Source organism: Ips typographus, linkage group LG3, assembly GCF_016097725.1.
Source record: "Ips typographus isolate SLU linkage group LG3, UJ_Ityp_2.0, whole genome shotgun sequence".
In the NCBI taxonomy this organism is placed as follows: Eukaryota; Metazoa; Arthropoda; class Insecta; order Coleoptera; family Curculionidae; genus Ips; species Ips typographus.
In genome coordinates, this window is record NC_138424.1 from 3,513,974 (window position 1) to 3,540,050 (window position 26,077).

General features: G+C 36.2%; 1 protein-coding gene and 1 long non-coding RNA gene across 8 annotated transcripts; one reads left to right on the forward strand and one right to left on the reverse strand.

Annotated features, from left to right (window-relative positions):
- Positions 1-1,712: 1,712 nt before the first annotated feature.
- Positions 1,713-25,856, reverse strand: spdi (sperm antigen with calponin homology and coiled-coil domains split discs). 7 transcript variants are annotated; one of them, XM_081976598.1, is made up of 16 exons: positions 25,669-25,856; positions 25,417-25,546; positions 19,820-19,887; positions 18,526-18,802; positions 18,085-18,191; positions 11,631-11,791; positions 11,272-11,471; positions 11,043-11,213; positions 10,074-10,210; positions 9,830-10,018; positions 9,121-9,466; positions 8,749-8,925; positions 8,551-8,688; positions 8,355-8,498; positions 8,021-8,183; positions 1,713-7,319 (listed from the first exon to the last, which is right to left on the reverse strand). In XM_081976598.1, exons 2-16 carry the CDS (start codon positions 25,420-25,422, stop codon positions 1,801-1,803), a joined length of 7,803 nt encoding a protein of 2,600 aa, XP_081832724.1. In that variant the 5' UTR covers positions 25,423-25,546; positions 25,669-25,856; the 3' UTR covers positions 1,713-1,800. The 7 variants fall into 7 exon arrangements, with proteins under 7 accessions (XP_081832724.1, XP_081832723.1, XP_081832722.1 ...); XM_081976597.1 differs by having other exon boundaries at positions 25,417-25,612; XM_081976596.1 differs by having other exon boundaries at positions 25,417-25,856.
- On the forward strand, positions 18,470-19,068 carry LOC145727135 (uncharacterized). The gene is made up of 3 exons (XR_014177786.1): positions 18,470-18,611; positions 18,666-18,922; positions 18,977-19,068. It is a non-coding gene; the product is annotated as an uncharacterized LOC145727135 (long non-coding RNA).
- Positions 25,857-26,077: the final 221 nt, after the last annotated feature.

The window sequence follows — 26,077 nt, forward strand, 5'->3', positions numbered from 1 at the left end:
CACTTATGTAGTATATGTATATAAGGAAACTTCTAGAAAAATGTAATTTTATGTAAAGTAGTCCAAAATTTTTTCAGTAAAAATAGGAATTTCGCATTAACACATGTTAATGCAACACGAACATATCACAGTAATAACTTAATATAAAAGGCCAGGCTCAAACTTCAAAATGCTTATAAATAGCAGTCACATAGGACATTACCTGCTGCCAGTCAGGACGTTCCAATTGAATCATATCATTGATGTTCTATATAGCAAAAAAAAACGTAAGTCTTAGTAAGCTGGAAAATGAAAGGGCTTACCAAAGTGGTGGGAATCCCGACACTTTCAGCTGCAGAAAAGGCCAAAGAAAAATTACGTTTTTTCTCTTGTGGAGTAAGCGAATCGTATGGGATTCGATCGGGAAGGTAAGTGTGCAATAAAGCGCACAAAGCTAAACCGTCATTCCAGCTACTACTAAAATTGGTTATGTCGATGTTCCGGTACCCCACTGTTTTATTCTGGCACCATTTCAACAGGGCGTTGCGTTTGGAACCACCATTTTTCACTAAACTGTTCAATGGGTCTTTTCTTTCACCTGAAAATTCTTTACTGACTTACAACAATTTCATCTCCCAAAAATGAAAACTTACTTAAATCTGAGTAGCTATTTCGACGCGGAAATTCAATGCTTTTCTGTAAAATCGAGTCTCTGTAATTCTCTTCTTGTTTGTTTTTTACCATATCAGACTTAGATAGTGCATCTGGAATTAAGTATACAAATATTAATATTCCAAGATTAAACTACAATCGTACCATTCAGGCCATTTTTGCTCCAACCAGTTATCTTGTTGGGCTGTTGCTCTTTCAGGGGCGTCTTGATTTGCCCCACACTGCTGGAAATATCCGTCCAATCAGATGGGGTTCTCAACGGGCTGCCTGGAGACGGGGTAGGCAGTATAGATGGGCTAGAGGGGTTCCGGATGTCCGAAGCCAATGAGTTAAGTGACGAGGCTGAACTACTTCGACTTACTAAAAATGATTTGTGTTACTAAAGTTGATAGGCTACTTATAAAATACAACTTACAACTTTTAGATACAGGTTTTCCTTGACTTTCTATAGACTCGATTAGAGACTTAACGGACTGGCGACTGTTTTGCCTACTTAAAACGGCATTTTTCCGTCGCAAATTTAAATCGTCCGTAGGGAAGCTAGTAGGCCGAATAGGGACTTGTTCCTGGCTAGCTGTAAAGCAAAAATTCATTTTTTTTCATTTTTGCTACTTCAATTTTAAGTTTAATGCTTGAATATAAGCCATGATTTGACTATTCGAAAGCGGTTAATGTGGAACCACATAGTAGGTATTTCACATTTTCAATAAGAGGCATTTAACTAGTTTAAATTAGAATAACGTATTTTTGTCCCACGTTTTGATATTTTTAACATATCCAGTAATGATTAATATCTCTATCGTCTGTAGTCAGTCAAAGTGGCCATAAAGTCACTGTCAATCCTGAAAGTATTAAGACCCAGACAGGCATTATAACTTGTAGGTATTTAAAACATTTCAACTATTGCAAATTATTGAAATTCTCTAGTCCACAGGACCTAACTTCTTCAAGATTACTACCATATAAGTAGTATGAAAAAAAGATGAAAGCAGGATAATATCAACTCAGGTTACTAATCAATTTTTATTTAAATAACACTCCTAAAGATAAGAAGTAAAAAGTAATAAACAAACACAGTTTATTCAGTTAATATTGCACATAATTCGCCTACACTACTATACAAATATCAATTAAAATACTTCAGGTAAATTACTCTTTAGACACTGCACCGTCCAGTACTTGTTCCATACTTTTGGAATCTCTGGTTTTGTTAACTGGAGGTTTACTCCCACTGAGTCTTGGTTTTTCTTCCTTGTTGGCCTCTGCCAAAGCTTCAAACAGTTTTTTGGCTTGCGAAAAACTCGTCCTGCTACTGCTACTCTTTGACAAGTTTGATGATTTTTTGGCTAAAAGTTCCACCGAAGCTTCTGGTTCTTTATATTCTTTGATGCTGGCTATACTAGCTGCCTGTCCGAGGACGTGGAATGTTTTCTCTCTTTCTAAAGTGTCATAAGTGCGGTCTGTTTCAGGTTTGGTGAATACGGGAGTGGTTTGATCGTCCAGAGGAACAAAATCCACGATTTTGGGCATGGAAGGTGAAGCATCCATGCTGGAAGCTCCAGCATCCTCCAAAATAACCTCTTCTACGTAAACGAAGCCAGCCATGTGTGGTTGAGTGGGTTTGTGTGTTAGAATGTCAAACTCTTTACTTTCCCTGCTTCTAAACAATTCCATGTAGGAATCGTAAGCTGGAGGTGTGTCCATGTGGAACAAATTAACGTTGGAGGTGTCCAGGTTGCTGGAAGACTGTCGGGGGACTTCCTCCACGTCGCTTTCTAATACTTCTGGTGGTGGTTTGGCACCACTTGGATTCGACATTTTTGTTTCCACATGTTCCAACCCAGCTGGTTCCTTGAGGTTTTGCAGAATGTTGGTGTGAGCTTTGCTCTGTTCCACTAGAATAACTTCCTGAGATTGCGCATGGTTTCCAGGTTCTAAGTTTTCAACTTTTACATCGTTTAAATTTTTTTGATCACTGAAATTTGTATCCGTCATTTCGGTTGTCAAAACTGAAGTTTTCGTTGCTTGGAAAGTGTTCACACGTGGGGCAGGTAGTGGTTTGATTTGTAAATCTTCTCTGCTTGTTCTGGAATAAACCGGTTCGTAGGCTATCACTGGAGTGTCTAACAGACCTTTCTTCAAACTGTTAGACCACGTGTTACTTGGACTTGTTGGGTATCTGTTCCAGTTAATTTTAACTGTAGACTTAGAACTAGTTTGTTCGGGTGTTAAAGGAGATTCCTGGGTAGTCTTTGCTATGAAGATGGTTTCAGTGTCTGGTGACTTAGGTTCTTTGTCAGCTGGTGACTCTTTTGGCTGGTTTTTTGGTGTATGAGGGATGAAGATGGTTTCTTTGAAGATCAGATCTGAAAGACGTCCGGAACTTCGTTGATCTTCGATAGGGCTGTGCTCTTTAACTTCCTGGTAACTGTATCTTTTATTAAATTGTGGGAGAGATGAAGTGATTGTGGCGTACGATTTGGGACGGTTTAGTGGTAGATTTGCAGGTCTCTTAGGCCTTAAGCTTGGTGGTAAATGTTCTTCTGACGTTTGCTTTTTAATGGGTATCCTCGATGGGGCTTTAAGTGGTTCCTCGATTGTGTGTAAACTTTTAGTTACTTTTTCAATCAGTAGCAGGTCTTGCTCATTTATTCCGGATAATGGTCTAGGGATCCTACATTTTGCTTTGGCTTTAGGTGGTTCTTCAATCTGTTCAGTAATTACTGACAAGTTTTGCTCGTTAACTTCAGATAAACGTTTTGACTTATCATCATCTTCTGAGCTGTCTGATGCTGTATCAACTGCAGAGTATTTCAGTTTCATTTCTTCGATAAAATGAAGATCTTCTAAAGAAAGTGGTTCAGTGTCGTCATCCTGACTCAATGTGGCGGTTTGTTCTTCAATAACAGTAACAACTTTAGCACTTTGCCAGTTATCACCAACATCCACCTCAGTAATTTTAGTTAGATTTTCAAAATTATCAAATTTCTTCAAACCTGTTGTTGTAGGACCTTTGTTCAAAAGTGAATCACGGTCGTGCACGTACTTATCAATAACATCTTGCATTTCCTTGTCAATCATGGACATTGCAGGTGGTTCCTGTAAAACCGGCTTGAAAAAATGATCAACAAAGTCGTCAGGATTTTCGAAAGTTACGTCTTCATCTTCAATTTGTTCTGACTGTTCATGATCACTATCATCCTCAGAATACCTGGATTTGAATTCCTTAACTACGTTTCTGTAACTGTATCTAACTCCAGCGGGGGAAACCACACCATATTGGTTTTCTTTTAATGTATCATAATGATTCTTGCTTAGTTCCGGATCTATTTGAGCTTCATCTAGGAAATCTACAGGTGGAGGTATAAACTGCCCATCCATGTTTGAAGTTTCTGAATATTCAGGGTGTTCTTCAGACGCTAAAGACTTTCTATCGTGCTGATGATGGAGCACTTCTGAGGTTGGACTAGCACCTTCAATCATCAAGTCACGTACACTATTAGCATCGTCTTTAAAATTGGGTTTTTCTAAGTTTAGTTCTTCAATTGTTAAGCTGTTTGAATCTTCACGACTTTCCTCTAATAGTGGTGTCTCCTCAATATTTAAACGGTGATGTTTTTCACTTTCAGGAGCTTCAACTTGATGTACCGTATATTCTTTTGAATCTTCTGGATTAAATAGTATTTGACCTTTTTCCAAGACTGTCACTTCTTCAATCACTAAACTATGTAACGATTCGTTATTAGGTACTGCAGTAAACTCATTTTGAAGTGGAGGTTGCACCATGTCATCATATTTTTCAACGTCGTCACTGAACTTAAAATCTGTATTTCGGTAATCCAATTCACTTGATCGTTCAACTTCAGGTTGGCTTTGTTCTATAACCAAGCTGTGTAATGCCACATCTTTAGGTACTGCGTAGGCAGTAAACTCTTCTTTAGGTGGAGCCTGTACCGCAAAATAAAGATCATACTTCGCATAATCTTCAGTAAACTTATGATCTGGATCAACCAAACCTTCTGCAATTTCACTTTGCGGTGGGTCTATTTCGGGCTGATCTGCCTCGATTGACTCACTATGGAATAAAACGTTTTTAGGTATTGTCCACCGAAGATCATGTTTAGGACTTTCTTGATCAAGTCTAAAGTTTGGGTGTCGGTCACCTACCCCTTCTTCTTTTGGTTGGGGTTGTTCAATCACCAAATTATGAAATGACTGTTCTTTAGACACGGCGAACCCCATAAACTCCTCTCTATTTGGAGCCTCTACTGCATGAAAAATACCATATTTTGCATGCTCTTCAAATTTAGGTTTTTCACTTCTTGTGCGGGGTTCTACTTCGTCCTGACTCCGGATCACGTTATAATCTGTATAGTTCTTTAGGATGTGGTCCTTTGTAGGTTCTTCCGTATATGCATCATGAAGATTCACATAAACAACTTCAGGACTGTCTTCATGGTCTTCTGTACCTTGACTGTTAAACTGAGGAACATCCTCGACAACCCTATAGTTGACACATTCTGCATTCAGAGTTGAATCTGGACGCTTTGTACGATGCTTAGGAACTGGATGTCTGTTTGCATCGCGAACAACTAGAATTTCTTCATCAGTTTTATCCTGGAATGGCTTAGTCTCCACAGTCGTATTAATAGCATAAGTAACAAATGACCTTCTAGTAGCACCGTTTTCAGTTAAATCTTCTCTGGAACTCAAGCTGTCATCTGATTGCTCGATAGCTTTAAGACGTTGTTTCCTAGCGCTGCGCCTCAATTCATCTTGGTCTAATCGCTTCAAAGCAAGTTGAAGCTCCTTTTTGTACTGTTCACGAGCTTCGATAATCTTCGGGTGGTGATTCTCGTCGTCATCTTCTTCTTCCTGTTTGGCCAGTTCGTTGATCATTTTCGCGATCAGCTCCTTCGACTGTCTTTTCTCGCTTTTGGTTTTATTTATAGTGGCATTGTATAAAAGGTCCTCCTTCTGGTCGTTGGGTCTCAAGACTACGTCACCAGTATCCAAGTTGAACTCGGCGCTAGTGAATGATCGACTGCTCGAGCTGTCTGTTGTAGCTTTTCCAACGTCAACACTGTCGTACTTTTTTAGTAATGTAGTTTCGGGAACAAACGAGAATGATATGTCTTCATAAGATTTGCTGTTTTGTGGCAGTACTACCTTCGGTCGTTCAAGAGTATTAAGGTGACTGCTTATATCCGTGCTGTGTCTTTTCCATTCGTACTTGTCTTGAGGTTCTTCAGCTATTTTAATCTGGGGATTCATTAAAATTTCTTTGAGCTTCCAGTTTTTCTCCACAGATTCTCTCAAAGGGACGCTGATTTCCTGTCCCCTCATCGACTTTTTCTTGTGGGTTTTCTTCAATGTGTGCTTTTTCTCTGCTTCGTTTAGAGCTTGTTTGAGTTTAAGAGCAAACTTTTGCTCCTCATTGAGTTTATTTTCACCTGCTTCCGGAGGTATTTTGTGTACAATTTCGTCTAAGTTTTCATAGTTAATGTAGATGTTTGGTTTGGGAAGTTCCTGGTATTTGACGGAATGTCGAGGGTTTGATGCCGAGTCTGTTGGTAGGACATCACTGGACATTCTGTTGTATGATACTGCTCTGTAACTGGGTTCTGGATATTCTACAACATTTTCTAGGGTTCTCTTTGGTAGGTTTGTTAAAGGTGGTCCATCATCAGCTTCGGAACGGGTTTCTTCAAGAGCACTTTGCCTTACCTCACTGTCCACAGTAGGTAACTTAGGGTCTTTAAATATTCGTTCCAACTTAGGGTTCAGGACTACAGAGTCTAGCAGTGGTTTGCTGATAGCTAAATATTCTTTGGGTTTATGAGCTACAGGTTTTTCTTTTAAAGTGTCGTCTTCGTAGAGGATTTTTAGTTTTTTAATAGCTCTGTCTTCATCTGTCAGGAACTCATCGGGAAGAGATTGATCGATGTTTTCGTACCAAACGTCCAGGGACCTTAAAAGAGTTTCCTCCTCTACTGACATGAATTTGGGGTGGGTTTGTTGTTTGACTCTTGCTTCCGACTTCTTCTCTCTCTTTTTCATTTTTAGTTTGGAGATTATTTCAGGTTTTGGCTCAGATTTGTTACTGTCTGAACTAGAGTCTATGCTTTTTCTGGGGTGGTCTTCAACATTAGCCAGGTTATCCTTGCTTTTGTGCCGTTTTAAAAACCCCTTCTTCTCTTTTGACGGAGATGGTTCTATCTGCTCCACGTGTTCCTTGCTTTTATTCCACTTCATAAATCCTCTACTACCTTTTTCCTTGGGAGGTTTTTTATCACCTTTCGCACTGGCCAACTCTTCTCGACTTTTACTTTTCTTTAAACTGAATTTTAACACCCCAGTTTCCGGTTCGTTTTTCGATAAATCATCCCTACTTTTACTTTTTTTTAAACCAGATTCGCTTTTATTTCTTTTATGTTTGCCAGACCCTTCGGACGACACGTCCAAGCTCTCTTTGCTTTTGCTTCTCCTCAAATTAGGAAAAAGCTTTTCCATGTTGCTCGAGGTTTCAGACTCGTCCCAGGACGACGAGTGCTCCAGATAAGACAGTCGGCCCGCTACGACAGGGTCCAAATTTCTGGCTATGGACACTATTTGTGATGTTAAAATGATGTCTGTCTGTGTAGATGTGTTTTCGGTTTCGATGTCACCTGGAGAGGAAAAATCAACGTATTGTAGATTTAACGTTTGAGTGTTGTTAATGGATGACACGTGGACAAACACAAAGCTAAGCTGGACCACATACTCTTTTTCACTTGTACATCATGTTTAGGAACACCATGTATCATTTCTGACGTTTCAATGTCGATGATTTCTGGAAGATTAAAAACTGGCAGAATAGACAGTTACAGTCACTGTTGCCAAACATTCCAAATTTAATAAAACACCAAAATGTATTAAAGTTAGTTTAGTTTGTATCAGAGATAGCACATTAACAATTATTCAATTACAATTGTATTCTTTTATAATGACATCTGCTGCCCTCATTTGGCAGTACTTGGTTAAGAACGTCTTATTAAAACCACCGCAACGTGTCACATCAAAAATATTTAAGGCAATTTGTTTCACTTACCACTGAAAAAACGTCAAACCCCACAGTTTTATTAACAAAGCAAATGCTAAAAACGAATACACTACCACCACCACTACCATTTTCCTAACTTGAACCAAAATTGAGGTTAAAGTTATCGTTCCTCCAGATAGCACAAGGCTGAATGAGTAATAATCAAGCTACAAAACTCGCTTATCAGACAAATGAATCGTAAATTATACACAATTGAGAGGAGATAAAATTGTCTATTACACATAGGCGCGCACTCTACAACTAAAAATAGGCTGTTTTGAATTATACCTTTCAACTTATCCAGTTGCCCTTCTAACAGTCTTACTCTCTCCCGATAAGTCTTGTTCTCCAAAATGATCTTTTGCAACTCCTGCTGCGCCTCGGTTTTGAAATCGTTGGCCACCCTCACGGAGGTCAAAAGGTCGTTCTGGAACTTTTCCCACTCGTCGTTCTGCAACCAAACAAATTATTAACATAACTTGGGATTTAACAGAACACATGGAATTCCAACCTGACTGGATGACTGAATTTACGAAAATAAGGTCAATAAATATAATACCGCGATGAGATCAACGCGAGATAAGTGTAATCTACCAGATAAGCAGTGTAAACAAACACTCACCTCTTCCGCCCTTAATTTTTTTAACTCCTGCAGTTCGTTCTCTAAATTCAAATTTTTCCGTTCGGCTTCGCTCAAATTGCGCTGAGTTTCGCTCAGAACGGATGACAGTTGTCGCTTGTCTTCCAGATGACACTGAGCCTGGACCTAAACACCTCTCCAATTAGAATTTTATTTGTTTTTTGACGAAAATACATACTTGGAACTCGTTTACGGCTTCCTGGAATTGCTGTAATTGTTCGCTGAGGGCGGCTTTTTCCGAAGCAATTTTCTCACATTTATACTCCAAGTCCGACTGAGTCGATTTGGCATTGTTGCGAGTGACTTTACATTCTTCCTGTTGTTTTTTTCAGAAAATATAAGATATTTTACCGGGAATAAAAAACGGGGAAAATACCTGTAAAACCAAAACTTGTTCTTTAAGTTTCTCAATTTCGTTCTTGCTTCGCGCCAGCTGTTCTTTTAAATAAGACATTTCCGATTCCAGTTGATCCTTTTCCTTTCTGGCATTGTCCAATAATTCGTCGAGTTCACTTTTGTCGCTCAATGTCCGATCTTGTTCTAACTCGTTAATCTAACAATATTTGGATTTTAACCAAGTAAACTAAGTAACTCGTCAGTATTAAAGTTTTTTTTGTAAAATTTGCAACCTTTCTAATCAGCTAAGAGGGCCGTAATAAGTAAATTTGGCGTAAAAACGATCCAAAGTATGGAAAAACAATTCAAATTGCGTAAGTCATCAAATCAACTCAAATCATAAATTACTCACCTTGGTTCTGGCATTTTCCAGTAAATCGCTCAAACGATCAATCTCGATTTGTTTGCCCGAGCATTGATCCTTCGCCTGCGCCAGTTCCTGATCCAGTTGCTTGTGCTCGGCATGTTTTGCATCCAGAGTGCATTCCAAAGTTTTCACTCTTTCGCTCAGCTGGCCGATCGCCTCGGTTTTGTCCACGTTACCGGAACGCGAATCGTGCAATTCCGCTTGAACCTGTTCCAACTTGATCAGTAGTTGTTCCCGTTCCTCCTGAGCGGAACGCAACAAATCGACCAGTTTCTGTTCCCGTTCCACCGCCGTTTCGAACTGGTTTCCCCCTGATTCGTCTGTTCTTTCTCTGCAAATTTCGTTTATCAATTTTTGAGACGAACAAAAATCTGATCGTTCCTGATATTCTAATCATTTGCGTGCACCTCACTGGCCGCCGGTCTCTTCGTAAACCACTCAAATTACATTCATCGAGATAAAAGGCTATTTACGGACTTGCACACTTAGAATGTGACGATATTTATCAAACGCCAAAAGAAATACGAGTATAGTGGAATGAGTCACGCTAATGCTATATTTACATGTTTATACCATTTATAAATTCGCTATCAATTATCAGAATCTACTTAAGAGTTAAGCGCAGCGGTATTGGTTAGCGAATGTTGGAAAATCACAACCAGTGAAGTAAGTATATGCATTTTATGGTATTTACCTGTAAAGTAACTGCTTTAAATTGTCCACTTCCTGTCTCGAGTCATTCAGTCTTTCGGTTTGTCTGCACAAACTGTCAAACATCAAAGTTTTCTCCTCGTTCAACCGCTCGTTTTCCTGCTGCAACTCGGTCAGTTGACGTTGCAGATCTGTGAGCTCCTGCAGGGTAGCTTGCAGTTCCTCATTGGTACTATTAATTGATTTTTTTTAAGTAAATTAAAACCAAAAATCACACAGAAAATTACCTGTAATGAGTTTCTTGCATCTGATTGATTTTATCTTGCAAACAGGCCACCGACACTTCACTAATATTACCACTGGAATGTTTGTCCCAGTCTGGAGTAGTGCAAGTGGTGACGTCGCCCCCATTCTCATCCACAACCTGTGCCAAAAAATTCACTCTCAGAAACTCAAAGCAATATATTTTTAATGCGACTTTGTGTGCAGAATGTGATTCATTACAGCACGTAAATTCTTTTTAAAAAATGCCAGCATACATTCAAGGTCTTAGTCGACTAAACATTAAGAATCTTGTGGGTCAGATTTTCGTTTTTTTTACGCAAATAGTATACATTGATTTAGCAAGAAGAACAAACGTGTTTTAAGCAGGTTTTACACCAAAAGTTTTACTGCAAAGAAATTGGACACATTTATTTGATCAAATTTTATGCATCAAATAAATTCATGAATTTCTTGAAGCATAATGTGATTTCGTTTTACACCTATCAAACTTTTATGTCAAAGCTGTCAATAAAAACAGTTTGGCCAACCAAGAAGATTATTCCTACTTTGTTTTCTTATTTTTCTGGTTTTTTGAATATTTTGAAATCTCATAATCGCCTTGAATACTGTATTTATGTATTGAATTCTGCAGCTTCAACTGAATACTAATAGTCAGTCTCTGATTTTAACCTCACTTTACTTTTCGTTTTTATCTGTTGGCAGTTGGCATTACGCAAAACGGCAAGTTTGATCAAATAAGTTGGATGAAAATAGAACCTGTCCTATTTGGTGAAAAATTTGAAGTAAAATTATTTGAAGGTAAATTTGACATAAAATTTTGTTTTACACTGGTAAAATTTGTCCTTGAAGCAGCTTCATGAATAAATTCATGAATTTCTTTGACATCAAAGCGCGGTGTAAAACCTGCTTTAATTTTGGGTAATTCTTGTGCAAAAAAACGTCAAAATAAAATAAAAAAAAAACAAACTTACGTTGGTTGCTATGGAAGCTGGAGCACTGCTATGGTGCCTGTTTTCAAACAGGAGCTGTTGCTTCTCGTTATCGCTCAAAGGCGAATGGGCAACGTCTCTCAGTCTATTTCTCAAAACCGTGTTTTCTTCCGCCAGCTTTTCCATTTCCATGTTGCTTTCTTCTTGGAAAGTCTATTACACAATTTACTATTCAGTTAAAGTCAAATAAAGCTAACGAAAAATTGAGTACTTTTAGCTTTAAAATTTCATTTTGAAGAACTGTCAACTGCCCTCGTTGTTCACCTAATTGCAACGCCAATGAACTCTTCTCGTCCGCCATGTCTTTGAGTTGTTTTCTCAGCTGATGTATCTCGGTTTCTTGGAGGGAATCGGTGGAATACGACAAAGGTGGAGGTAGTGTCGGTTCTAGTTTGTTGTTGTTCTTGGTAACTAGGATATATAAAAGAAAATAATTATAACTCTTATGAGGATTCAACTAACTGGATTGAACATGACAAATATCACTTTTCATCAAGTCAAATAACAGAGGGGAAAGCACGGAAGTAATCCCATTTAAGTTTGAATCAATACACAACCTTAAAAACTCACCTTTTTTCCCATCTTGTGCCTGTTTGTCAATTTTCTCTTTGGAATTGGCTTTTCTGGGTTTAGCCCCTTTGGGTGGAAGATTCGCCTCCAACGAGTCCAAATTAGTGATGGATGAGGTTCTGGATATATTATCGGGATGGTTCTGTCCCTCTTTGTGTCCTCTACGAAATATCGCCTTAATTGACTTCATTTTGTCCAATTGAAATCTAAACTGCCCTTGTGAGTTTCACCGTTTTAAACACGACTTTCCGGCACTGTTTGTCCGTATACTATTGTTAGCTTTTGCTGCTGAAGCATTCCGCTATTGACTGCTTTGTTTGCATATTAATGTTCTCTTTAAAGCGACACTTGCTAGGAAGAAATTCTTTAATATAGTCGACTCGAGCAAAACTAAACAAGGTTTTACACTGTTTTTAAGTTCATGGCGAAAATCTCCAATTACTATGTACAGACACCCATATCATAAAATATGTAATTCCGCCTGTTTATAGCTGGCAATTATTAATAATTTTCAGCTTTACTAAAAAAGGACTGGCGACCTCCACGCTAATACGAAAAATGACGGATATTTCAGTCCGGCACTCGTTTATCATTCCGTAATTTTCTGTCATTCCCTAAAAGGAATCTGAAAAATCAACTACCATATTTATGGAACTGCTTAATTGTTGTTGATTATTTTTGTTGTGGTTTTACAGAAAAAAAAATCGTTTCAATGTCAACAGTAATTTAGAAGCGTGGAAATTACCAGGTTCTGGGTAACTAAGTTAATTTCAAATATTTGTCTCGCTTATGGTGTAATCGACCATAAAGTGAAGAATCAAGTAGTGTAATCGTTAATTGCAGGCTAAAACCCGCTAAAATGTGTATTTAATTATAGTTGTGGTAAGAAAGTTGAGTCAATATTATCAATAATAATTAAGAATTGATCTGTATTAGATGTAAAACAAAATCATGTAGTAAAGTTGTTTAGGTTAGTTAATTAAATGATATAGATTAATAACAGGAACAAATGTCCTTTAATTCAGAAAAAACTGGGGTTAACTCCAATTTACTAGAAAGCTGTACTAAGTGCGATCTTGCTCTCATTATAACTATATTTAGGATTCCACTTATTTTTAAGTTCAAAACAAGTTACCTTAAGAAATCTTCAAACCCTTAGTTACTTCACTAGAAATAAACATTTCAATCTAACAGAATTTATGACAACTTAATAGAAAACAAATATACTTTATATGCTGAAATTGAATGAATGAAATTACCCGGAAGTTTGCTATCTCCTGTGATAACCTTTGAGTTCAAACCACAAACATGTTTCCCAAAATAACCATAATTAGATGATTTTTAGCAGCTGCATTTGGTGTTTTCGTAGTAATTAAATCGTTTCGACGCACCTATTCTCTTAATTGATTACTGAGAACTACACTTAAATCGCCTACAATACCACCTAATTAAATAAAAGGCTTTGAAATTAGGTAATTGACGAAACCAGATTGACACGTAGGCGCAGTTGTGCACAAGTTCTTGTGCTCTCTGTTTTGACCAAAAAAACTGTACTAATAGACTGAAGAATAATAATTATTCAAGTGCATTATAAACAGTGAACCGATCGTTCCATATTGGGTTAGTTCAATAAACCCGAGTACTTAATTGGCATACAAATAAGGTAGTCGATTTGTCGAATTGTTTTACTCACATTAAACAGGCGCCATTACAATTTGACGCCTACAAGATTTCGTCGATATGGTTATAGTGTTACTTATACGTTGATTGTTCAAGGTAGGACCATCAAGTTTAAGGCGAAAACATCCTCATGTAGGAAGAAACGACATTAGCTACCAAGTTATGGTTTTTTCGAAATTATTAGAATTATATGGTTTGCTAGTTATACGTGTGTTTTGACAATGCATCATCAAAAATTCTCATTTCTGATATAGTTAGATAAAACTAGAGATAAAAGTAATACTACCACTTACAGAGTAAACATTCAGATCAATTTATTCAGTGATGTAGTTTACTTGCAATTAAATACCTACATTTTTTTTTAAATTGTACAACATGGATGACCTTTTATATCACCATTTTAAAACCCATATAAAAACGTGTTCGACTAATCGCATCTATGCCAACCAACGTTGAAAATTGCCTTTTAATGAGCAATTAATGGAAACTAATAAAACCGTTTTGGTTCGACCTAGATTTCGAAAAAGGCCTACTTTATCGTAACGATTACACTTGTACAACTCAATAAAAATCTCTCGCACTCGGAACGAGTATAATAGAAAGCGTCCATTGAGGAAACTTGGCAAGAGAGAACTAGATACTTATTCTGCATTCTGATTTCCTTAATTTTTACACTGACTTTAGGTATTTGGTTCATTAACACACCCATTATTGTTTTCAAAAAAAAACAATTGATTAAAAAGCGAAAAAACTGTAGGACCCCAAAAATTAATAATTACGTCATCATAATTTGGTTCTTTATTAAAGTGTGACGAATCTATGAGTAGTGACAACCATAACAAATTAAACCAGATTACAAAACTTATGATTAACTATTTTTGTGTTTCAGTCAAATCAAACAAACCTTTATTGAATTTCATAGAGAACGAATATGGTTTCATCAGTTTCCACTTTAATATCATATTATAGTGGTACCGCCAGCTTTCAAGCCAAATATGCACGGACGACTTAGAGGCACGCCGTAATTTCTCTTGTATACCGTTGTACCTTCTCTTTACTCGCAATAAATAACAAAGCAATTATGTGAAAGAAAAACGCTTACTAATACTTAATGGCTGTATCGGCCAGCTGGATAATCGTGGTTTACTGATCGAAGATACAACATCAAACAAAGACGACTGTTTGATTAGAAATCACGTTAGAAGACACCCTGTAGCAGACACCACATTGCAATAATTATTATCTAGAGAAACACGGAAAAGTGGATTTTGCAATAACATCGCTTAAGGCTAAAAAAACACTCCTTCAACACATATCTTTAAGATTAGTTGGCTTGTTTACACTTTTTTAATCGAACCAATTATTATTCCTAGTTCTTTGATATAGAACAGAACGAATTCGGCTAAATATTGACAGAGTGCCCAAGTGTAAGCAAATACACACTGCGACTGGAAGCATATGTTTCCCAAAGCACAACATATCCAGTTTTTTTGTGAGGATCTAAAAAACGAAGTTGAAATGTGTAAACTTGAATCCAAATTTAGCCAGTCCTGATAACCTTAAAGTATCAGTCAGTTGTTTGGCCATTCAATTTTGAACTTTATTAATTATTGAAATGGTTATTTGATTGTTTATTACTGTATTAACAAAAAGTTAAGATAGCAACCTGACTTTTTTATAAACCAAGGAGAATTTCTTGTGAATCTTGGTAACCAAGTAACAATGAACTTATTGACAAGGTAGGTAAGTATTAAAATATTAAGCCCTGGTACAAAATAGCTTGTATAATCTTATCTTGGATAGTAATTATTTTATTAAACGTTGATAAAATATCAAAGACCAAATGCAGAATGTATTGTATTAAAGAAAAATTTCAGCAGAAACGTCACTCTTAAAGGTTCTCCAGCCACCATTTTGATCAGCCAACGGGCACCTCGATATAGTCAAATGTCAGTGTGAATAATTAATTCCTGGAGGACAAACAAACATCAGAAATCTATGGTTAATCAGTCACGTTCATCTTTTTACATAAAAATAATTTTACTACCTGTGTAACTATGTTATCTAACTAATCTTAAACTCAGCTCTGAACCCTGTGCATATAAACCGTACTAATAATATCTCAACTACCCTGTATATGAATTAAGAGATTTTGTCAGTTAAACATCCATTAATGTGCAACAAGAGAACACGCGCAAACGATAATGTGCGATTAAATCAACAGCATAATCCCAAGGGTGTATTTATAACTGGAAAGGGGATAGAAATTGCCTCAAAAGGACCATATTTACCCTACAGGAGATTCATTTCACACTTAAATACAGTACAAAACCTGGTTACGTAGCTATTTCCAATGTGTGTTTTTTACAATAAGATTTTGGTTACAATATGTACGAAGAAAATTGAACCAACCGTCACAAAACAAGGACACACTGTATACACAACAACACCAAAAAAACACACCAGACCGACGAACTTTTGTCAGCTTTTGTCTCACTTCAAGACGACCATATGACGCGACGCGACAACTCAAAAACGACGCGTTTCTAGTGGAAAACCGGTGCCGAAACCCACGCCGAACGCCACTGACGGTCGATTAAGCCCTAAAACCGTTTGGGTTCTTTTACAAAATCATGGAGGGTTACTAGTTTGGCGCCCCTGAAAACGTGCCGTCAACGTACACAAACCTCGACCAAAAACCAGTCGGTCGACGCACGAACTGAATAAACTGAAATATAAAAGTCGGAGCGACACAGAAAACACGACATGCAACCACCTTGCGGAGCTTCGAAACTGCTCTGTTGCCACATTTTCACCTTGAAAAATCATGTTATGTCATGTCTGAAATAAGACAGTATTCAATTGCTCTTAAAACCTCCCTAAAGAAAACTTTCTACAATAAATGTTCACCATCTTACTGTCAAATTAATAATCACGTGACTGGCTATTTTTGTAGACAATATAACCAAAAATGACTCTAAAATAAGCATAGTTTCATACACAGTTAACGCTTGCTCTGAAGATTATAACACCCTTCTTCATGGCCTCTTTAGTAATTATTTAACGAACGACTAATCGCTCATGAATATGAAATGTTTACAACATTTTTCCGTCGGCTGTAGTCTATAATAAATGTTTATTTACAATCCTAAAAAGTTTGAAAAAAACTACTAATTGTCAATTGTATTGGCGTTTCAAGTTAAGATTGCAGCGTGAATTGAACTAAAATCGGGCAACCCATTCCTAACCTAACATAATATGACACTGTCAATTTTTTTGCGGTTTTAAAAATCTTGATTTTTCGAATACTTGATATCCAAAAAAACAAAAAATTTGATTTTCTGTTTTTATTTATTTCTAACCTAACCTAACCAAAATCAACGTAAACAAACGGAGAAATAACAGCTGGAATGTCCGAAACTGTTTTTTCCGTCGACCACGTATTAACAGGTTTTTTAATGGACGATAACGGATACAAAATCGTTCATTAATGAGTCCCATTAATGCACGATTTTATCAAAGGCAACCAAATAGGTCTCATAGTATAGTTCCATTCTACTTTATTTGTATTAAACAGAGAGAAATAGACGCATATTATTCAGTTGACATCCACCATTAATGACAGAACCAACTGTCACTGTCATTGTCAAGGGTGCCTATGATTTCGGTTTGCCGTATTGCCTATTCAACTGACAATTAGTTTTTTTTTAAGACTTTTGAGAATAATAAACATTTATTATTAACTACAGTCGACGGAAAAATGTTGTAACCAACTCTTATATTAATGAGCGATTAATAATCTCAATTTAATTAACGCGTGAACGCAGTGAACCATTTCGATTATTAATCGCTTTCATTAATACACTCGTTGGTTAAATAACTATTAAAACTGATCACCAGAGAGAGTATCTCTTATCTTGAAACGCCAATAGGCAATACAATACCACAAACCGAAATTACAAGCACCTTTGGCAATGACAGTGACTGTTAGCTACGTCGGAAATGGTGGATGTAAACTAAACTAGTTCTTTCCGTTTAATACAACTAGGAAAAGATAGAACTATACTATGAACGTATTTGGTTGACTGTATTAAAATCATTCATTAAAATGAAATACTACTACTAGAAAACCTAAAATGTCACCTTTAATGGCGACTTTCGTTTCATACACAAACGTATGCAGATGCAGCAATAGTGATAACAATAAACACAAACTACACTAGACTAGAACAATAAACTTATGAACAGGCAGCAAAAAAACAACTTAGTCAAGAGTATAACCATAAGTCGTAACTTTAAATCGTAAAAATTCATCTAATCCTAGAAAAATTCAGTTTCCACAATACAAACTGTCACCGCTCTCTTTCGGCCATATTGGAATTTTTGACAAGCACCTTCTATGCTTTCTAGTATAGGAGGCGGTGGTCTAATTAAGTAATGACCCATTTTGCATTCATTATCGCCCATTTAAAAAGTCTGGTAAATACACGGTTGACGTAAAAACATAATTTCAGCAATAAATCGTATATATTCATAGGATTGGCAACACTGTCCGCATCTGTGGGTATCTCGTTTGGAGTCAGATTGGTGGGAAAACCTTTTTCGAACCGAGCGATAATTCGATACACAGTGAACGCGAAACGAATCGTTCAAGTACCATTTATTTATACAAAGTAGTCTGGAATCTTATTAAAAACAGAAGCGTGAAAAAAGTGAAACTCTCACAAGGGGTTTTAATTGAATTACGGTATATGGAGTTGAAAGTCACACTTACCGACGTACAGTAACGTTGTCCGGAATGGCCACAGTAACCGGCCTCTTTGGTTTTGGTTGTTGAGATGATTTTGGTTGAGCCTGGACTAGATTGTTTAACGACTTCACCTAAATTGGAAATTAGAAAAAAAATGAACAAACACTCGAAAAGTTAACAGCCTTTTGTTCAGTATCTGTACGCACTGGAACAATCAATCAAAGCCCACAAAGGCGAAACTCTATTTATCTGAAGCACTAATGTCTTGGTAATAAATAATTAATAGGTTCCCCAGTACGGTTCGCGTCTTTTATCAGTTTATGTTAACAATAAGTCCATTGATAATGTTTCCGGCCTTGTTACTTTAATAAATAGAGCATTAACTGGCTTAACATAAGCAAATATGTATGATATCTCTCGCTTTTGTTATACCTACCTATATCAGGTAATCGAACTAAAACTTACCTTAGGCCCATTGCTTTTTGGTGGTAAGCCAAACAAATTTTTGCGGACAGTCACATTGTTTGAATGCTTTGGACGAATTGCAGACGGTTCGGTAGTAAAATTAGCGTTGTTATCAATCGTCCTTAATGCTAAAGTTTCAGGCCGTTTACTCGGTCGATCTGCTTTGGGGGTTGAAGATGTTGGAGGTCCTTTCAATCTTCTCAAAGACCCGAAAAACGAAGAAGTAGCCACCGAAGAATCTGTACGGTCTGATAAAGGCGTTGGGGGTCCTCGAACCCTACAAAAAAACACCATATTCAGATATAGTAAAAATAGATAGTTGAATAGACAGCAATCTTTTTTTATTACACTCAACTCCCACGTGATTATCGTTGCAGCCATGGTACTATACAAAGAGGTAAGTGCGAATTTACATATCACGCCCAAAATGGTAAAGAGAATATTCTTACAGGTCAGTAACACTTACACAGGATCATAATTTATTGGCTTTGGTTTTATAGTGTCCAATTTTATATTAAAATAATAAATATTAACAGTAATAATTTTTCAGACCTACTTTCTAAGTCCTGATAATTTTCAAGTAAATATTATTAGACAAGGCTTTTGAACCTTTTTCAATAAAGTCAATATGCAGTTTATATAAACAAATAAAACCAATATTCATATGCCCATAGCGAAACTCCATAACAAATTGCATTTGCTCACATCACAGCAAGGCAATCGTACTTTCTTGACAAATGGTGAATCTAGAATTATGGAAATGCCCTAACTTTGTTGAAACTTTGATTTAACAATTTTTGCCGATGTACAAATTACAAAAAAGATTGAATATTTGCACTAGTTTAGAATAATTATTGAAAGTAGCCAGTTCAAAGGTTATATCCAGATTTAGCTGCGCGACAGAATGCGCCCAAATTTCTTTAAAGTGTTAGTAATTCGGTTTTCATTTTAATTTTGACAAAAAGTGTGAAAACCCACTATTTATAAGATATAAGTAGTATTATAAGTATATCAATTTAATGTCACATTACTGTATCCTATGGTTGGGCCAGTAAAAGAACAGATGTTTTTGCCTTCAAAAAATGTTTGGTGAGAATATCCTGTAGATAACATTAATAACCAATATTTGTTTGATGTGGAAATGCCATGTCAAAGCAGTTAAAGTAAAAAAAAATAATAACATCCAAGTAAATTAGATAAACGTAAAAACAAATAACATAATAATGACCAAATCTATTTTACTGAAAATAGTATTACCACTAATGTGAAAATCAAATAATAGTTATTTACTCACCTAGTGACATTTGCTTGTGGTTTTCTGCCCCGTTCGACTACTTCAGGAGGTTTGGTCACCTTTTGTTTCTGCAATAAAAAAAACACAACAATTTAGAGCAACAATAATATTTTAACCACACATCAAAACACTGAAACTACAAAATTACAACACCGCCACACCTTTTTCTTCCCAGGTAGCAAATTGTCCAGGAAGCCCATATCGTACGGCTGTCCTTTAACAGCCACTCAAACGATACAATGACACTAATTCTATTTACTTATCATAAAAAGTGTTTAACTCCACTTAATGTTTAACAATAAAGTCAACCAGGTACAGGTGAATTAATATCCAGTCACAAGTCGCAAAATATTTAGAAACTGAGTCGGTTTTTATCTTATCTTTTGAAGACGCAATATGAAAATATAAACATGTCAGTCAACCAACTATAAGAGATTGTAATCTGGGGATTTCTTTACAGGTGACTGAAATTAATGTAAATAGTGCCTATTTCTTCTACAGTCAACAGTAAGATTCAGTTGGACTAAAAGTAGGCTTTCAGTTAGTTCCTGTGAACCTGGTGAAAGCGCCATACTACACAGTTTTTATACATAAATATATTTGCTTATGTATATTAGAAAAAATAGTAAAAACTGTAAATTAGCTTTAAGCTGAAAAAAAAAGTTGCTCTGTAACTGTATTACGTTTACCCTTTTATTTATTTAATAAAACTAAAAAAAACTGCTGTACCATAAAAGATTGAGCAACATTTAATCCAATTAATTACTGTACCATGGTAAAACAATATTATTTAGGAAAGTTATATTTTTTTCTCTTACAGTTTCCGATATTTCCGTTTCTTGAAGAAGGGTTAGTAAAGTATTTTGGCATAGAAGGTTTATTCTTTATTATACAGGGTGATCAAGAGTTAATTGTTTTGACGCCATACCATAAGTCATCATCATACAATTAATGACAGAAATTTGTTACTCTTATAAATACAGAGGGTTTTGCACAAAAACACTAAATATCCCAGAATTTATGAATGAATTGAAATACTTTGAAACTCAATAAAATGACACCGAATACGTACAGACAAAAAAATAGAGCAAATTGCATACATGTATATCAATAATACTAGATAATTTCGCATGCAAATAGGCTGAATAGCTGTAAGTCAGTCATTTAGTTCCGTAACATTCGAAAAATCACATTAGGAGCGAGTTATAGCGAATTTATGCAGTGGCACGTTGAAAATTGCTACTGGTTCATCTGTTTTGAATATTAATGATTGTTTTTTGGATTGAGTTGCTCGAATAAGGACATCGTTAGAAATAAATACGCGATCACCGTTTAGTTGGTTTTGTGACGAGCAAAACGAAATTTAGGAAAAAATTGGTCTTGTATGATAGGTTTGTCGGCGTGCAAGTCCGAGCAACGGTGTATATAAATTAGCTAAGGCCTATCAGAACCGAACGTGTTAGAAATTAACGGGATTTGCATGTTCCGAAGTTAATTTCTATGTACTGCAATTCCCGTACTAAGTACCTCTTTTAGATTGCGCACATTATTAACGCCATTTTGATGTATGGTAAGAGAAATTGTTTAAAGTATATGAAAAATAGCTGGTAATCGTAGATAATCTAGGCGAAACCCGGAAATGTTCTCTTAATTACACTAATATAGCCCCTTCCGTAACTATCAATCTAGTGTCAAAAAGCTGAAGAGAACAATGCACTTTGACGAAATGAACGTTTACACATACTTAACGAGAAATTAAATGGTTTCATCCTCTCAAGAATCTTAATGCCACAGTCAGCTAATTAAAGATGTTAAGCAGGACAATCAAGACTAAATTGCATTGTCGATGGTATTTCGTTGCACATATGCCAAATGGCAACTCCTTTTCACTAATAGAATTCGCGCTTGATGAGTCAAACAGACGGCATGCAAAACGTCGTTTTAACTTTGAAGACCACATAGTGTACTGTAGATCAGTTTTAATTGTTAATTTTTCAATTAAGGCTGGAACTGGAACACTTCTCCAGTTTAATAATATAATACAGTGAGTTTAAACCACTTTTGAGTTATTAGAGCAACAGAAAAACTATAATAATCGGTTTCTCAAGAGAAAAAGGTATAATTATTATGAACAGTAGCAGCTATTTCATTGAGCAGTAAACTTACACCTCGTTAATCCAATTGACTTGAACCGATTCTAACAAGAATTCTTTCTATTTTAGGCTTTCATAAAAAAATCTATTTACATAACTATATTCTATGTGGGTTCTAATAATTGAATGTAGTAAATCTTCAAAGAGACCATTCCTTGACTTTGGTAAACATATCTATTAATCTTGCCTGAAGGAAAGTTAAATATAAAAAATTAGTCCCGATTATTTAAAAGTCAAGAACAACGCAACGTGGAGCTTGATCTTTTTAGAAATATTACTAGTAGCAATTAATCTGATTAAAATTGCAGCCATTGTTAAGCCAAGTAAAAAATGTGTTCCTACATATTTGACACTATCAATTAACGTATCTACAGAAAAAATAGTAATAAGCACATTACTGACTGGCATTTATGCAAATCGAAAAAAATGTTGGTGGTACCCATTTGTCTGTGGGTATCAGTTACTAAAAGTTTGTAAACAACGTTTTTGCACTGCTGAAAATCATTAGACAATGTCTATTGTGTTAGGTTTTTTGTTTTGGAATTAGTGTTGAAGGTTTCTTTTTTTCTATATGTCCAATTTGTCCCACATACAATCAGGAAAAACATCAAACCAGAAGCAGGTTACACTGCAATGAATCAATCCACCTGAGTTCCTGCATGACTATGCTTATCTAATGAAACAAAATTTTCACGGTGTGATATTTCAGACTCAGGTGGATTACCTTTATGGTATTAGTTTACTTTTGACGTCCATACCACGCGCATATATGGTTACATAATGGTTTATGGGTAAAGGTGCGAATTTTGAGTGCAAGATTTATGGCCAAACCAAAAAAAAATTACACATATGGGGTTACTTTACTACTGGTCACTCAACCGATGCCGGTGGTCAGTTTTTCTTTCTCATTCGTTCTTAGGAGCTAACGGAACCGATTGATGTATTAGCAGAGATCGATCGATGATGCAACGGAACCGCGTGCAGGAATGGCATGGCAGGAACCTCGTGCCGCTGTTGCTGTTTATTCTTTTTATTGCATACCTGATGGTTCCAAGTCATTATATCAAGCCGACATTAGGGCTGGTTAGTATCAAACTAATTAACCTGTCTAAAAGACTCAATCACAAAGGTTAAGGCTGTACTACAAAACCAAAAGCTTTAAATTCTGTGCTGACTTTTAGCCTGTAAAGAATAAGTTCGTCGTCTTCAATAACTCCTTGAATAGCTACTTCTAAGAAAATATCATAGATAGAATAGAGGAAGGAGAACAAAAAGTTGTCTTAAAAAAGTAAGAAAATTCAGGAGAAAATATGATATCCTCCACACAAGGTGAAGACTATCAACTCTTTCATGAAGATCGTTGACATCAACATCACATAGATAATTTAAATCGTCTTTTCTGCTAAAGTTTAACGTTTTGGTCAGTTTGTATATAAAAATAGCTAATAATTTTAATTTAAAGACTATGAAGAACAAGTATAATATTTGACTTGAACGCCAAAGTAGCAAACGCGAATAAGAGAGCAGAAAAAAAAGTAACAAATTAAATAAACAATAGACAAACTGATGTAAACGGGTTCAATTATTTCACAGGGCATCATTAGCCAGAACCCACAACCAATCGGTTACCTCATATGATTATGACCTAAAAATGCAATGAGGCAGTGGTAGAAATGGCGCAATCTATTCCGTTTCGCATATCGATGGTTCCCAACCATATCATTTTGCCCGAGATACGCTCTGACCGCAAAGAAACAACTGAATGATAATTCCCTGATGATGATCATCTCGTGCCGAAAACCCATCAATATTCTATTGCGCTTTAAAAATGTTTAGCCAGTTACCAACCCTGAAACGTACCTTTAAAGCCTGTTTGTTACTTTAAGGTAAAAAAAATTAAAGGGTCCAGCTCTTCTAATGGAACAAAGAAATCACAACACAAACCCTTAAAAAAGGGCACCCCCGAAGGGTTAGTTTAAGGGCACTGTAAACACACTTTGGTCAGTTGTATTTTATATTTTTATGGTATCTAAATATTTGACTACACGAACTGGGGTGCTTTAAGGGACCCGAGGGTGCTATTTTGGTGCTTCGAAGTTCGCGAAACCGGCGTCGTCGTCGATTAGTAACCGTGCTTTCGACGCGGACTGCCGTGAGCTTTTCAATGGGCTCTACGCTTTTACTAGGCGCGGTTGCCTATTGTTGCTGAATCTCTTTAAGTATCTTGATAACGGATATGTTTGTATTGGATAGGTACCAGTATCATCATACAATTAGCGGTATTAGTACCGGTTCATTCTTTGTGTATAAAATAGCTTAAGTAGAATTGACATTGCTGAACATAAGATTAATTTACCTTTATCTGTGGAGAAAAATGTCCACCACACAATCCAGATTTAATACTAATATTGAAATATTTTAATAGCAGTTTTAACACATCATCAGAAAAAAGTTAAGTTGTTGATGACCATTTTTGCTCCCTTCGGAACTGTTTAACCCACTTGATAACAGATAGTTTGACAGTTTTCATCTTCTTAATCTTCTGGTATAAAGTATTTAAAAAATTAAGACACATACGACAGAGCAAAACATATGGCAACGGCGCATATAGGCTACACATGTGCCTTTTCGGCAATGTGACGCAAGCGCCAGCTCTATTTTTGGGGGAGCCGGCTGAAATAATTACAGGGATCAAAAAGGGGCGCCCCTAGGCTTGAATGTCACAGGGACGGATTGGCTCTATACCTACACAAAAATAACTTTACTATAATAAGCTATGGTGATCCTCAAGAGACCGGAATTAGTAAGGATTTCATCCTAATTTACTCAAAGAGTGGTTTAAAAGTTTTGCTTTTAGTGGGGGTTTTTCTGTTATCCAATTAGAGAAGAAAGTATAAAATTCAAAGTATTGGTTTACTATTTCAGGCAGGCTTAAAAACAAGAAATTAACAAGGGTTGATACATGTAAAACATAATAGTTTAGAAATGTTATTTTGTAGACTGTGTGATTCTGCACATTTTAAGTCAAGATTTCAAATTTGTGAAACTCAACCCTTTATAGAGCTGAACTTTGACACATTTAAGCCAAAATTACTGTCATTTTCAATTTAACTGCTATGATGGATTTTACCTTATATGCTGTATAAACCAAGAATACTCACTTTAGTAAAGGCTTAACACTTTTATACCTCTCTCCTGCATCTCTCATGTAAGCTCCAGTGGAAACTGTTGTTGGGACTTTAGGCCTTACCAAAAATAGTAGCCATTAAAAAACAATACTTAATTTACCAGAAAAGCATGTCTATTTTGTGAAATCACTAAACTCAGCTTAGCAGTTCAATACCTATACCATCCTTGTGTTCTTCATCTTCATTAAAACCTTACTATTATTTGACTTAAAAACTAAACAACTAGAATAATCTAATAATTTAGTGTGGTACTTACATTCATTTTTGGTTCTTGTCATAGTCTCCAAACAGAAAAAGGGGCACCATTTACAGTCAGATTCACTCAATAATGGGACACCTTGCAAACAGTTTTGCCACAACACAAGTGTTCGAATGCATTTTTCTTCCTTCATTACGACCAATTGAAATTGAGAATACATTAATAAATAAATAATAAATACTCCTTTTTCCTCCTACGGATTATTGTGCGATAAAAATGATCGCGTTTTGCTATTACCTACATATTTACGTTTATTAAAAGCCACCGAAAGTATGAGCGAATTGTTGACCCGTGCTCGTTAGCCAGCTGTTGAATTTCCGGTCCGACAATCGGTTCTGGTTCGGTTTAAGATGAATTACTGGGTTTTCCTATTTTCCGTATTGGAAAAACTAGTTTTCTGTAACAAATTTAAGAAAAACTTTCAATAATTTTCTTCAGGACGTTGTTGACAAACCTCAGGTAGTGTTTACATGTTGCAATGCTGACTAGCTCAGACGTACTTTCATTATTTTTCTATTGTTTTCTGCATTCAGGTTGGTAGTATCCGCTGGTCGTGTATAGGTTCATACAAATTTCACAAAAATTGAGCTACTATTATAATTTCAACGATCAGCGTGTCTCTCTGTTTAGTACGTGGTGGCCAGAGCCTTGAAAAGAG